The following is a 13,927-nucleotide window of genomic DNA, read 5'->3' on the forward strand; positions in this document are numbered from 1 at the left end:
AAAAAAAAAAAAATGAAAAATTCTGGCAAATATTTGGTAAAGATATTTATTTATTTTACCTTTCATTGATTTAAAATTTTTTTGAATAAAGTTTATAAATTTGAGAAACACTAAAAAAGCTTTTGTGTACTTCTTGGTCTTTCTCGAATGTTTAATGGTCTTAATATTGCTGCTTACTTCGGTTTCCTCGCATGATTTTTTAAATTTATTAATATATACTAGTATTAATTTTTTACAAGTGCGTATGAATTTAAAAAAATGTTTCGTACGTATGTGTAGTTTGTATGTTGTGTATCCAGTAAAGCGCACGTGTTAGGGTCCTTAAGTGTAATAAACCACATCCTTTATGTCTTGTGCAAAAGTTACAAATTGACGATTAGTGTGTATGTAAAAATAATCTTGGCAGTTTAGGTATCATAGTTTTATTTTATTTATCTAGGGTTTGGTCGGTAACCGCTCTTACCGCAGCAGTAAAGAACTAAAAGATGATAAACGTTTTGATTACTGATTAGGGAAAAATATATACATAGGTATATACTACCATATTATTATTATGTTTTATCGTTGTTAACTATTTTGATACATTTGATCGATATTTTCTTTGACCGTTTTGTTTTAGGGCTCAAATATTTTGTTTTTGGACTTATGCGATAATAACTAAAAAAATCTGATAGTTTTGGTTTGATTATTTATTTTGACCGTTTTGTATTATGGATTAGTTTTCTATGTGATAGTAATTAAAAAATCTGATAGTTTTGGATCCATATTTGTTTCGACCGTTTTGTATGATGGATTAGATTTGTATGCCATAGTAACTAAAAATATGATAATTATGAATTGATATTTGTTTCGTTTGTATTACTGACTAGATATTTTTGTTTTCGACTTATATGATAGTTTTTGAATTATAGTTGTTTCAACTGTTTTGTATTACCGATTAAATTTTTAATTTTCAATCTGATAGTTTTTGATTTAATTTTCAATTTTTGAATTTACCGATTATATGTGTCATTTTCTGCCAAACACGCCTTAACCGAATATACGAGTTCGGTTCGGCGTTCGCTTTGGATTGCACCGATAAATCCGATTTGGAATATCTTCGAAACCATTATTAGGTTTGAATTCGTCCTTAAAACCATTGGTTCCGGTTTAATTAAACCGGGATCACCCATTCCTAAATTTCCGTCCAACGCCAACGGTAACGAAATCGCACAAGTGTCGACGCTACAGATCACACAACAGAAAGAGAAAAATGACGTCACCGAGTCACACCCCAAATCGCGGCGGCGAATCGGTCGAGACTCAGTCTCCTGAGCTCAGGAAAGATCCGGTGACTAACCGCTGGGTAATATTCTCTCCCGCCAGAGCCAAGAGACCGACCGATTTCAAATCCAAATCTCCCAACAACCCTAACCCCAAACCTACCTCGTGCCCCTTTTGCATCGGCCGTGAGCAAGAGTGTGCTCCGGAGATATTTCGTGTGCCGGATCATGACCCGAATTGGAAACTCCGGGTCATCGAGAACCTGTACCCGGCTCTAAGCAGGAATCTCGAGACCCAATCGACGCTTCCCGAGACGGCTACGACTCGGACTATACCCGGATTTGGATTCCATGACGTGGTAATCGAATCTCCTGTTCACTCGATCGAGCTCTCCGATTTAGATCCGGTTTGTATCGGCGATGTCTTGATCTCGTATAAGAAGAGGATCCAACAGATCACTCAACATGATCCCATCAATTACATTCAGGTAAAGAAACTAGTTTCCATAGATCGATTCCATCAATGTATTATCAATGCTTTTGTGCTAAGTGTCTTTTGGGTTGCTTACATTTGTAAAAAAGGTATTCAAGAACCATGGTGCGTCAGCTGGAGCATCAATGAGTCACTCCCACAGTCAGATTATGGCTTTACCAGTTGTTCCTCCAACAGTTTCTTCACGCCTTGATGGTACTAAGGAATATTTCAACGAGACTGGGAAATGTTGTCTCTGTGAAGCTAAATCAAAACACTTTGTGATTGATGAGTCGTCTCATTTTGTTTCCGTTGCTCCTTTTGCTGCTACGTATCCTTTTGAGGTTTGGATTGTTCCCAAGGATCATTCTTCCCACTTCCATCATCTTGATGACGTTAAGGTTACCTTTTTACTCCTCTACTTAGTTCTATTTATGAACTGGTTAGATATATGCAAGTTCTTGGATAATCATTACCTTACTTATTTACAGGCTGTTGACCTTGGAGGACTTCTGAAACTCATGCTGCAGAAGATAGCTAAGCAACTTAACGATCCGCCGTATAATTATATGATCCACACTTCCCCTATCAAGGTCACAGAATCACAATTACCTTACACGCATTGGTTCTTACAGATTGTACCTCAGCTTTCTGGGGTTGGTGGGTTTGAGATTGGGACAGGGTGTTACATAAACCCAGTTTTCCCGGAGGATGTAGCAAAGGTTTTGCGGGAAGTTACCCTTACTTGAACCCCGGGTTTAAAATATGAGGAAAGTGATTAGTGTGGAGCTATGGGCTCAATGTGAAGGTCTTCAGAAAACACGATTCATCATTATATGGTTCCTCTGTTGAAGAGGAAGATGTTTCAGTTTGATTCAAATAACACTGCTGTAGACAATATATGTAGTTCTGTTGTAGAAGAATACTCTATACTCATCTTGTGTTCTTCTTTACTTCTAGTTCATATCATTGCAATAAGAAGTTCCTTTGATTCTCTCTTACTTCTCTTTTTGAAAGGTAATTTCAGGATTTTTTAACTCCTAAGTAAAGAATCTATTAAGGGTCTGCTTCTTATACTGCTTATGCCTTATGGTTTGGCTAATTTTGGGTTTTACTTTACTGTCTTTCTCTACAAACTTGTCTCTGATTGTCAGGCTAGACAAATATGACATCTCCTAACTTACAGAAAGCTTTGAATTTGTGCCTAAAACACGCGCAGATAATACCGGCCTCAATGCAATGGAGATCACAGCTTCTCTGTACACTGGACATGGATCCGGAAACCCAAAATTCGGCGTCGATTTAGAGGAAGGTGTTTGTAAAGACGTCTCAGATACAAAAGTATGGGATCTTTATTCCACCAAGTAAGTTCTCTTTTTGTCACTCTGCAATGAAATCTCTCTGTTGTACTACATTCCTTTGATTAAGAAGCCAAGTCTGTGTGCTCTTAAGAAGCTAACATGTCTCTTCTATAACGTCATTTAAGATCAAAGAACAGTAAATTAATATTCCATTTTTTTGCACATGCCAAACTGATTATCCATTGGCTTTAATCTTCTGTACCATTTGGTTGGTCTCAACAAGACAAACCCGATGCTTACATTGTTGAATGTATACAATATGTGACTAACTGTAATGTTTGTAAATGGCAGATTATAATGGCCAAACTAGCTGGTGGGCCAAGGGGAGAAGCGGTTGCAGCTGCTGGTGCAGGCATGGACGAAGACTAAGCTCTTATAACAAACAGCTCTTACCCAAACTCACTCTCTTCTTCTATAACTTATTTTTTCTTAATCTTTCATAGAAAAATTTGGTAGCAACAAACACACCCTACTTGTCTTTCCTCTGCCTGTGGAGTGGTTCCTTGCAAGTTGCAACATTAAAATTGAAATTGAAAAGTTGTGATGACAACAACATTGACAAGTTTAAAGTTGTTTTTTAGACAAAACCTGAAACGACACCGTGCAATGTTCCACAGTCAAACAGAGTACACTCACACACAGTCAACGAAAGAGCTGAGTCAAATTTTGTGTTTGACCAATTTGGTTCCTCATCATGGCTGCAGCTTCGTCAGTTCCCTCTCTCGCCGACCGAGTCGCGATAGTCACCGGTTCATCTCGTGGTATTGGCCGAGCCGTAGCCATACACCTCGCTGAACTCGGCGCCAAGATAGTCATCAACTACACCACCAGATCCACTGAGGCCGATCAGGTCGCCGCCGAAATCAACTCATCCGCCGGCGCCAGTTCGGAACCAATAGCCGTCGTGTTCCGCACCGATATATCAGAGCCGAGCCAGGTCGAGTCTCTCTTCGACGCAGCGGAGAAAGCCTTTAACTCGCCGGTTCAAATCCTAGTTAACTCAGCTGGAATCCTCGATCCAAATTACCCTACCATCGCCAACACTCCAGTTGAAGTTTTCGATCGCATCTTCAAGTAATCAAGAAACATTATTATAAATGATCTTGCTTAAGAATCAAGAATCAAAAATTGAGTGATTCTTGAAACTGTTTCTGTTTGTTCACTGTTCAGGGTGAACACTAGAGGATCATTCTTGTGCTGTAAAGAAGCTGCAAAAAGGCTAAAACGTGGAGGTGGTGGGAGGATTATACTGGTAACGTCTTCATTAACCGAGGCTCTGATCCCAGGGCAAGGAGCTTACACAGCATCAAAAGCAGCTGTGGAGACAATGGTGAAGATTCTTGCTACGGAACTTAAAGGTTCAGGAATCACTGCAAACTGTGTTTCTCCAGGGCCTGTTGCGACTGAGATGTTCTTTGATGGGAAGAGCGAGGAGACGGTGAGGTACATCATTGATAATAGTCCTTTTGGTAGGCTTGGTGAGACTAAAGACATTGCTTCTGTTGTTGGTTTCTTAGCTAGTGATGGTGGTGAGTGGATCAATGGACAAGTTATTGTTGCTAATGGTGCTTTCCTCAAATGAAACAATGTTTATGATTCTGAAACTAAAAGTATCGAAACTGTGTTCTGTTTCTTCAGTTGCTAGTGATCTAATTCAATCTTTTTTTATTTGATGGTGACTCAAGAATCAGCAATATACAAAAAAATGTATAAACAATGCCAAAACTAACCAATAAGCAAAACCGGAAAGCTCATAGTGCCAACAACATACTCACCAGACCGACCCCAATAATAGAACCAAACCTATGGTTATTATGATCACTATGTCCTGATGTTGGATCACCGATTTGAATAGGGAAATTACATTGTTCTCGAGAAATATTGTGGGTAGTGATTATGGCAAGTCCCTCAAAGTCACACGCCTCTGCCTTCTGATCATGTACCTGAAAATACATATTGAACGCATAGGAAGCGTTGCCGACCTCATCAAGATTACCACAAGATGTACCATACCCCAAAGCGGTGCAGTCAGAGAAAGTACACGCGTAGTTTACATTATCCCCAAGCTGGTTAGTACTGTTACTAAAAGTGTGGGCATTAGGGTTTAACATACACCATTGGTTTTGCAAATACTGAACACTTTGAGCTCCATTCAACATCTTCTTTTGACCTTCCCCTGACAAATCCGCCGGAAACTTCGGTTGACCATCGTATTTGAATATCCCCCAGTGACGTTCAAAGTTACCAGGAGCTATACTCTTTGCATCTTCATCGATGAACCCGAAAAGATAAACTTCGATGTAACCGGGACGCATAGGTGTTCCTTTGTTGCCTGCTAGCTTCGGAAGCAGACCTGAGTAGAACCGTTCCGCGTTTGGGATATTAGCGTTCTTGTCACCATCCGTTGGCCAACCAACTTCTCCGACTATAACCGTCATGTCTCCATGACCTAAAGCTCTAAGCGAAGCCAAGAGGGTATCGAAATTAGCATCAAAGACGTTTGTGTAGATAACGCCATTATCACTAACGGTGTTTTGACCGTTGAAGAAGGCGTAGTCGAAAGGGAAGTCGCTGCTGAGGTAAAGACTTAGGAAAGGGTAAATGTTGACAGTGAAAGGAGCTTTGTTATGAGCTAAAAAGTTGACTATGAGTTTCATCTCTTCATAGATGTCTTGACGGAAACTTCCTGCGGAAGGAACTGGATTCTCCGGTGGAGAGTTGTAGACGTCAGCGTTTAAAGGTACAGTGGCTTTGATGAAATCTCCAACTCCGGCTTCGTTTAATGCTTTTTGGATGTGGAAGAGTGCTGGATACGTTAGGTTTATGAATGATCCATTGTAAGCTGTTAAAAAGGGTTCATTGCCAACGGCGACGTATCTGCAAAGAAACTAAGTTTTTAGTATCCAAAAACTAATGAATCTTTTGATTTGAGGTCAAAGTTGTTTACTTGATTTTAACGTCGTCGTTGAAACGAGTGATGTTTCTTCGAACCCAATCTTTAGCTCTGTTATAGCTTCCCATGGCTTTGAGCTGATCGTTAGGGATCGCAACCATAACTTCGATGCCGGAGCCAGCAAGAGCTACCATGGTGTTTGTGTCGGCATCGAAAAGCTTAACTTTTTTAACGTTGTTGTCTTTTAACATCTGTACTACCGTCTTTGGAGGGAGCTGGTGAGTTGCCATCGTACCCCAGTTTACTCCCAAGGCGAATACGTCGCGGGAGTTTAAATATACGGTGGAGATGGTGATGTAGAGGGAGATGATGGCGGTGGTTCTCTGTTTCCGTCGGTTACTCATTTTGGGTTTACTCTGTTTTTGGCGAAGATCAATAGAGTATAGAATAATGATTGTAATAAATGTGGATCTGTGGAGGTCATATGATATGATGTTCCTTAATCTAATGTATATATTTCTTTGGTCGGTCTTTTGAGAGAAGTGTTATTTTAATTTTTCAGCGAAACGCAAAGTGTATTGCTTGGAGTCTAAGGGATTGGCACGCGAAACAGCGAAACGCGCCGTTTTTAAGGTAAAAATTCCAATAGCGACACACTCCACGTGCTTGATAATGGCTAAATTTCACCGATCCGCTAAACAAGCCCCATACTCATATGGTCACAACATAACTCGTTTTATTTTTCGATTTTATTAAATTGACGTTGCATAATCTTAAGGTACATGCACACTTCTGAATTTACTTTCCTTTTCTCAGAATATTCTTAATATGAATCCAAACTTGACAAAAAGGTTTTGGTTAATACATGTCGTCATACTCAAATTATTATATATCTTCTTTGATTAGTCTTCAATCAAATTATTTAGAAAAGTTTTGGCCAAATTCCCTTTATCATAAAAAGAATTCGTGAGGAGAAGGGTGAACAGCAGCGTCAGAACCAAACAAAAAAAACCAAACCAGCAAAACAGCAGCGTCCGAACCCCACAATCAGCAAAAGAAAAAGCAAAAACCAACACAATATAATAATACCAAAATTAGCAGTTGAGGAAAAACCAACAAAAAATAATAATTGTTTTATATTATTATAATATTAATTCTATATTAATTGTAAAAATGATTTGTTCATCTTTATGAGTAAACATGTATTTGTCTGTAAAAGACAATATATAACTATTTCTTATGATAATGCAAATTTTGTTCAAATGATGCAGTATCATGGAATTTAGATGAACTTACATATGAAAACTACATTTATAAATTTGAGAAACTGACCTTACAGATCAGATATTGGAATAAAGGAGATTAAGGCAGTTTTACATCTATAGTTGCATTTTATTTAAAATAGTTATGATTTACTATGTGGCCTTAAACGTCTTAATGACTTGACCCAAAAAAAATACCATCTAAATGATCATGTTATATATTTGTTTTCTGTAAATTTTGTTCATATTCATTTTAGTGAAAATATACCAGTTTGACACAAATTTGGTAATTAATTGCTAGACTAACACTCTATCCTATCCAATAACTAGAATGACACAAATTTTAGATAAAAAGACTAAAAACCCAGAATTTTGTTTTTTTTATTTTTTTTTGGAAAAAAACGAAAAACCAAAAAATATAATAGTATTTGGTATTTTGATTTAAAAATATGATTAATGAAAAATAAAAATGTTTAAAAATATGATGTTTTGTATTTTTAATATAATTTATAAAAATAAAATATGATTTAAAATATAATTTATAAAAAATATTCAAAATTTTGTTTATAAAAATATTATGTATAAAGATATGATTTAAAAATATGAAGTTTAAGATGATATAGTTTAAATAAGTTTTATAAAAAATATAATGCATGAAATTATAACTAAAAATAATGTATATAAAAATATAAAAATAATTTTATGAAAATATAATATAAATATATAAAAATAGGATTTAAAAGTATGATGTTAATTTTTTAATATGATTTATGAAAATAAAAATGTATAAAATATGCTTTAAATATATGAGTTTAAAAATATTATTCATAATATGATTTATAAAAAATACAATTAATAAAAATATGACTGAAAAAATATAACTTAAAATAAATCTGTTGTCAATATATTTACATTTTACAGCTAATAAATCTGTTATCAAACACCAGATTTTTGGAAGCAAACAAGAAAACTGTCATAACTTAAACAAATCTGCCATAACATATGATATTCACATAGGTCATTTTAGCAATATTTTTAAAATGTTATAAATCTGTTATCAAACGACAGATTTTTGTTTAAATTTAAAAATCTGTCGTAACTTAAAACAAATCTGTTATCACTAGAGGTTAACCAAGTAATTATTTATCTGTGAAAAAATCTGTCATGTTACGATAGATTTTTAAACAAGAAAATAAATCTGAAATAACTGTGGAAAATAAATCTGCCAAATATTATATCAAATCTGTCATATATTGTGAAAGTCTGTGGTGTCTTTATAAATAATTCTGTCATAAAAAATAAATCTGTCATCAATTATAAATCTGTCATAACTGTAATTAAAAAATCGGTCATCCAAAATAAGTCTCATAAAAAATATGTCATACAAAAGTTAAACCGGTTGTGCAAAAACAATTTTGTCATACACAAATTAATCTGTCACAACTACTCCGGCAGACTTTTGAAAATATTTTGATTTTTTTTAAAAAATTCTGGGAGGGTAAATTTGACTTTATTTTTTTTCCTAACAAAGTAAACAAGGGTATTTTAGGCAAAAAAATAACTTATCTAACCCTTACATTTTATAAGTTACTTTAGTAATTAACCTCCTAATTTGGGTCAATCTAGTTTTCTTCCCTTCATTTTATTCCATAATTACCATTATCCTGTTTATTTTGTCTTGTTTATCTCATTCTTCAAATTAATACATACTCAATCAAGGTACTTTCACGCCGTTAAACTGAATATATAAAAGCATGTTCATTAGTAAATCTCTCATAAAGAGACTCATTAACAAAGACATTAAAAATAGTCAAAAAAAATAAGAGAAAGAGTTTCTCGTTTGAAAAGTTCGTGAAATATCTGAGTGACACTTGTCTTTACCAGATAATTCAATATATTTTAAATTAAATATTATGATTTATATATTTACCTGATTCAAAATAGTTCATTGCTATAAACTGAAAAAAAAAAGTTGTGTATCACACACAAGTAACATTTAGTGATGACTCAAATTAGAATCTGTTTGAAACGTCCAAAAAAACTTGAACATATCTCTTTGAAAGTCTGTACTAGTGGTATCAAAAAATAATTTTGTCTCATTATAAATATTGTTTTACAAAAACGAAAAAAATTCTGTTATTAAATTCACTAATACAGTTTTAAGCTTATTTTTCTAAGTAAACACCTAAAATTATATTCCCTATGTTCTTTCTTAGATATTTTTTAAAACTTATTTTTTGTTCTAAAATAGATGATTTTTCACAATTCTATGCAAAATTAATTAGGTATTTCCTCTTGCCGGTTTTTTTTTACTTAGCGTTAAAGGTTTTCTCACACATATTAAAAAAATTATTAAATTTTTTGTTTTGCGTCTTATTAATATATTTTATAATTTTTTCATTGGTCAAAACTTTAAAATAATAGGGATAAAATTGAAATATTCACTAAACATCTGCATCAAACATCTAAATGACAACTATTACGAAACAAAATTTTAAGTCCTATAACGACAACTAAATTAAAATGGAAGGAATATTAGTTTTAACAATTTATATTATGCATATTGTTTTCTCATTGGTTGAATTATGAGTAAGTAGATATTAAATGATTTTTGTTTGAAAATAAAAAAAAATTAAATGATATTTTAATTTGTATGTACAACTTTAAAATAATCATCTTATTATATAAACCTTATTTTCAAAGTTAGTAATTCATATAATCGTGACATGTGTCAAGTATATCGATAATATTTTGATATGTGTGAAAATAAATTTTATTTAATAATTATAGGAAAATTAAAAATCCTAAAACTAGGATTACAATTAATATTTTTGAAAATCATATAAAACCAAAAGTAATCTATAGGAAATTTATCTATTAAGTTAATAATTTCAATAGGAAAATATGTGCAATTAATAAAGAAAATATTTGCAATTTATATTTGCATTTATTATTTATTGTAATCATATAGTAAAAAGAAATTTATACAGAAAAGTGATTAAAGTATAAAAATGTTTAATGTGTTAAAATTAGTGATTAACATAATATAAGAAACAAAATAAGAAATTAATGTAATTTTTTAAAGTTTTTCAATCGGTGAATGATTTGATAGCATATTTAATATTATGTTATTATATAAACATTGGTTTTCAAAGTTAATAACTCAAGTGATCGCGACACATGTCAATTTTAACAATTAAAGATTTTGTGATGTGTTATATACAAGAAACTTTGTTTTAACATATTTGTAAATTATAAAAAATTAAAACTTTAAACAATTTAATAAATATAAAAGATAGTTCATATATGTATATAAAAAATAATACTAATTCTAATTTTAATTTTAACAATTAAAGATTTTGTTATGTGTTATATACAAGAAACTTTGTTTTAACATATTTGTAAATTATAAAAAATTAAAACTTTAAACAATTTAATAAATATAAAAGATAGTTCATATATGTATATAAAAATAATACTAATTCTAATTTTAAATTATTAATTCTATAAGAAAAAGAATTAAGAATTATACAATATATTAATATAATACCATAATGAAATAAGTAATACTGTCAGTTATTAATCCTAAAAGAAAAAAGGATTGTAGATACTAACCTTTACATAAACAAATAATTTTTCTCATAATAACATTTTTGAATTTCTGATTAATTAATGATAATATTAATATAGTTTTATTTAAAATTAGTTGGACAAGTAGTAAAACTATTACGTATGAAACTAATATTTTTGAGATATTGTTACTTTTTTAAATATGAGATAAAATTAGTTTTCAGTTTTTTCTTTGAGAGTTATGTTTTATTAATTTTTAGTTTTTAAAAAAATATTAAGTAAGATATAAATTTGATACAATGCACCCTTTTTTATATGAAAATTATGTTACTCATTAGGATTGAGTTCATAGAATTAAAATCTAATTTTATTATCATATAATAGACAAAGAAATTTTATTGCAAGATGGGGTGTGTGAACTCTAAATTCGGTTTTAAGAAATCAAATAAAATAAAATAAATATTTTGAATACAACTAAAAATTTCATTATTTTTTTTTATAGTATAAAGGGAGAGAGTAAGGATTACACCAGAAATTTTATTTAAAATTCCTTATGTCAAAAAAGTATTTTTTTTTGAAAACAGAACGAAGTCAATAATTATTATAAATGTAGGAAGTAATTAACTTTTAAGGCCAACAATTTTTGTAATTTACAGACTGAGGGGAAAAAATGCTAGATTAACGATTATTTTTACTAATTTTCGTTGAAATATTCGGCTTTTAGGAATCTGCGAAGAGACTCTGGTTTTAGTTGAGAGCCATCAACGAAGAATTCAAACTTTGAAACTAAAAGTAATTACTGTAGTAATTTATTGCAAAGAAGACTACAAATAGTGAGGCAGGAAACAGCACTTCGCTCAAGAGTATATAACATACATATTCTCTATTCTATACGGCGAGTTCATCTTCAAGATAACTGTATTCAAACGTGAACTCGTTTTTGATCCTCTGACACCTACACAGACATAAGAGAGAAAGCATTACACGATTATCATCTCTGATGACAACAACAAAAACAATAGATGATCAGAAAACATGAATCAGATCATACCATCCTCCCTCTTGATTCTCATCTTTGGGGGTTTGGAAATCGAAATAAACATAAGCTCCTTGTTCATACTCATCGGTTGCAATCTTTGGCTCTTTATGTCTCTGAAACCAAGTGTTGAACTTTCTGTGGTATCTCCACGACTGTTTCTTCAGCTCTTTTGCAGCTAGATATTGCTGATATGAGTTCTAAACAAACCCAGGGAAAAGAAAAAAGCCGTTAAGGCTGTGCTGTGAGGAAAAGAAGATACATGATAAGAGCATGGAACAGAGCGTTGAGATTTTGGTACCTGCTGATAGTAAAACGCAAAGAACAAAGTATCCGTCCCATAAGCGTCGCTGCCTAAACGTTCCCAGAGCACAGGGTTGTTTATGATTGGTGCTTGTGTTTGGGGAAATGTTGAAGGTGTGATTGCTGGGTTCCTCTGTTCAAAATCATAGGGAATATGAAATTTAAGCGGATATTAATAAGCAGAATTCAGAAGAAATGGTGTACCGGAGTATAGGGTCTAGGACGTTCTGAATCTGCGGGTTGAGGACGTTTATGGAAAGCAGCTTCAAGCATATGGAGATTGTGCATTTGATCATGCATTGGCCCTAAAGCTGAAGGGTCACCAATGGCTCCTAATTCAGAGTTACTCCTCCGACCAATGACCCCAAGGCTACTTGAAGATTGACCCGGTTGTATGGGTTGTCCAGGAGAGAAATCGGGACCGCTAGATACCTGTACTGGATCCAACATGTAGCTGGGCATTCCCGACTGAAGATAAAACAGAGAAAAAAAAAACAAAGTAGGTAGGATAAGAGGCCATACTTAATTATTTGCTTGGTTAACTAGAATACAGCTATTATTATGTGTATTCCATAGACCACATTGACAATTGAGTGCATATGTGAAGTTTAAGTGAAGGAATGACACATCAAAACACTCACCAACACCAACAAAGACAGAATAATTTTACTCAATTTTTTGTTACCAAACTATCTGATGGAAAGCATATATATCATATATGTCAAAGAGATACTAACGACTAGTAAAGGTGAGCACAGATATATTCATGCATACCGGGGTATCAAATAGGACTTTAGAATCATCCTCATTTGGAATTGTTTTTGATGCTGTTATGGAAGTTGCATCATCAGGTAAGTTTTGCTGCGGTTGATCATCATTTCTTGGATGGTCTACATCTGTACAAACATCAAGAACAGGTCCCTTATATTGCGAATATTTTTCATCTGTATTATCAAAACTCGAATCTAACAACTATAAGATTTAAAAGTAACTGCCACTATGTGTAGAACTCGTTCACAAAGTGGTTTAACTTCACAATAGAATGACTATCAATAATATAAATCTTATGTTACTATAAATGTTAGCTTCTAAAACCTGAAATAGTGTCTATACACAGTCATACCATAATTCAGACGGTGAATTTACCTGCAACAGAAGACTGGTGACCCAATTGTTGAGTCATTACATTTGACTGCTGCTGTAAGGAGGCAGAGTTCATGACATTAAAACCTGGTGCCTGAACTCCGTTTCCCAAGCTTCCATGAGGAGAGATGGCAGAGCTCTGACAAACAGATTAGAAAAGATAATTTCTTATCATGATGGAAATATTTTGAGTACTATTAAGCATGTGATTATTCCATACAATTCAAAATGAACGTGCTCAAGCCCTGGTAAGTACACAACATACAAACAAAATATGCTACCTGCTGTAAGAGAGGATTTTGCTGTTGTGAAGAAAACTGCTTCTCGTTTCCTCCAGATAGAGAAGGCATGCCTAAGAGGTTACCATGGCCTTGCTGTACTTGCTGTAACCTCTGTAAAAATTTCTCTCTTTGATCGGGTGCTATTTCAGTTCTCCCACGGACCTAAAAGCCAAAAACATTTGCGTACTTAATAGAGAAAAAGAAGACAGTAGAAACTAACAAACAACATAACAGTAAACCTTAACCAAGCACAAGGGATGTATAGCCCTAGGCATACATCTTAGGATTATGTTAGAGTGTAAACCCAATTCTACACAGAGTTCCACATTAACGGGTCCCACATT

General features: G+C 33.3%; 4 protein-coding genes across 4 annotated transcripts in view; 2 read left to right on the forward strand and 2 right to left on the reverse strand.

The window, feature by feature from the left end:
* Positions 1 to 6,392, reverse strand: part of LOC104772342 (glucan endo-1,3-beta-glucosidase 8-like) — a 9,920-nt gene extending 3,528 nt beyond the window's left edge. The window contains exons 1-2 of the mRNA XM_010496971.2: positions 6,043 to 6,392; positions 4,943 to 5,972 (exon numbers count right to left, since the gene is read on the reverse strand). Of these exons, the coding sequence (XP_010495273.2) occupies positions 4,943 to 5,972; positions 6,043 to 6,392 (1,380 nt within the window). The remainder of the gene's footprint in view (positions 1 to 4,942; positions 5,973 to 6,042) is intronic.
* Positions 1,128 to 2,735, forward strand: LOC104770150 (ADP-glucose phosphorylase). Its single transcript, XM_010494521.2, has 3 exons — positions 1,128 to 1,750; positions 1,845 to 2,135; positions 2,226 to 2,735. Exons 1-3 carry the CDS (start codon positions 1,253 to 1,255, stop codon positions 2,481 to 2,483), a joined length of 1,047 nt encoding a protein of 348 aa, XP_010492823.1. The 5' UTR covers positions 1,128 to 1,252; the 3' UTR covers positions 2,484 to 2,735.
* On the forward strand, positions 2,830 to 4,728 carry LOC104770151 (short-chain type dehydrogenase/reductase-like). Its single transcript, XM_010494522.2, has 3 exons — positions 2,830 to 3,098; positions 3,387 to 4,169; positions 4,266 to 4,728. The coding sequence occupies exons 2-3, from the start codon at positions 3,790 to 3,792 to the stop codon at positions 4,675 to 4,677; spliced, it is 792 nt and encodes a 263-aa protein (XP_010492824.1). The 5' UTR covers positions 2,830 to 3,098; positions 3,387 to 3,789; the 3' UTR covers positions 4,678 to 4,728.
* Positions 11,492 to 13,927, reverse strand: part of LOC104772343 (general negative regulator of transcription subunit 3-like) — a 7,920-nt gene continuing 5,484 nt past the window's right edge. Inside the window, exons 10-16 of the mRNA XM_010496972.2 lie at positions 13,584 to 13,745; positions 13,306 to 13,441; positions 12,934 to 13,055; positions 12,364 to 12,627; positions 12,158 to 12,292; positions 11,872 to 12,056; positions 11,492 to 11,775 (exon numbers count right to left, since the gene is read on the reverse strand). Coding sequence (XP_010495274.1) covers positions 11,709 to 11,775; positions 11,872 to 12,056; positions 12,158 to 12,292; positions 12,364 to 12,627; positions 12,934 to 13,055; positions 13,306 to 13,441; positions 13,584 to 13,745 — 1,071 coding nt within the window. The 3' untranslated portion in view covers positions 11,492 to 11,708. The remainder of the gene's footprint in view (positions 11,776 to 11,871; positions 12,057 to 12,157; positions 12,293 to 12,363; positions 12,628 to 12,933; positions 13,056 to 13,305; positions 13,442 to 13,583; positions 13,746 to 13,927) is intronic.

This window comes from Camelina sativa, chromosome 20 (assembly GCF_000633955.1).
Source record: "Camelina sativa cultivar DH55 chromosome 20, Cs, whole genome shotgun sequence".
Classification (NCBI taxonomy): domain Eukaryota; kingdom Viridiplantae; phylum Streptophyta; class Magnoliopsida; order Brassicales; family Brassicaceae; genus Camelina; species Camelina sativa.

Bases quoted from the DNA above. Each gene is read 5' to 3' on its own strand.
- LOC104770150 (XM_010494521.2), top strand. From the start codon at position 1,253: ATGACGTCACCGAGTCACACCCCAAATCGCGGCGGCGAATCGGTCGAG. The intron at 1,751-1,844 runs GTAAAGAAACTA...TTTGTAAAAAAG, and splicing joins ATCCCATCAATTACATTCAG to GTATTCAAGAACCATGGTGC. The intron at 2,136-2,225 runs GTTACCTTTTTA...ACTTATTTACAG, and splicing joins ATCATCTTGATGACGTTAAG to GCTGTTGACCTTGGAGGACT.
- LOC104770151 (XM_010494522.2), top strand. From the start codon at position 3,790: ATGGCTGCAGCTTCGTCAGTTCCCTCTCTCGCCGACCGAGTCGCGATA. The intron at 4,170-4,265 runs GTAATCAAGAAA...TTCACTGTTCAG, and splicing joins GTTTTCGATCGCATCTTCAA to GGTGAACACTAGAGGATCAT.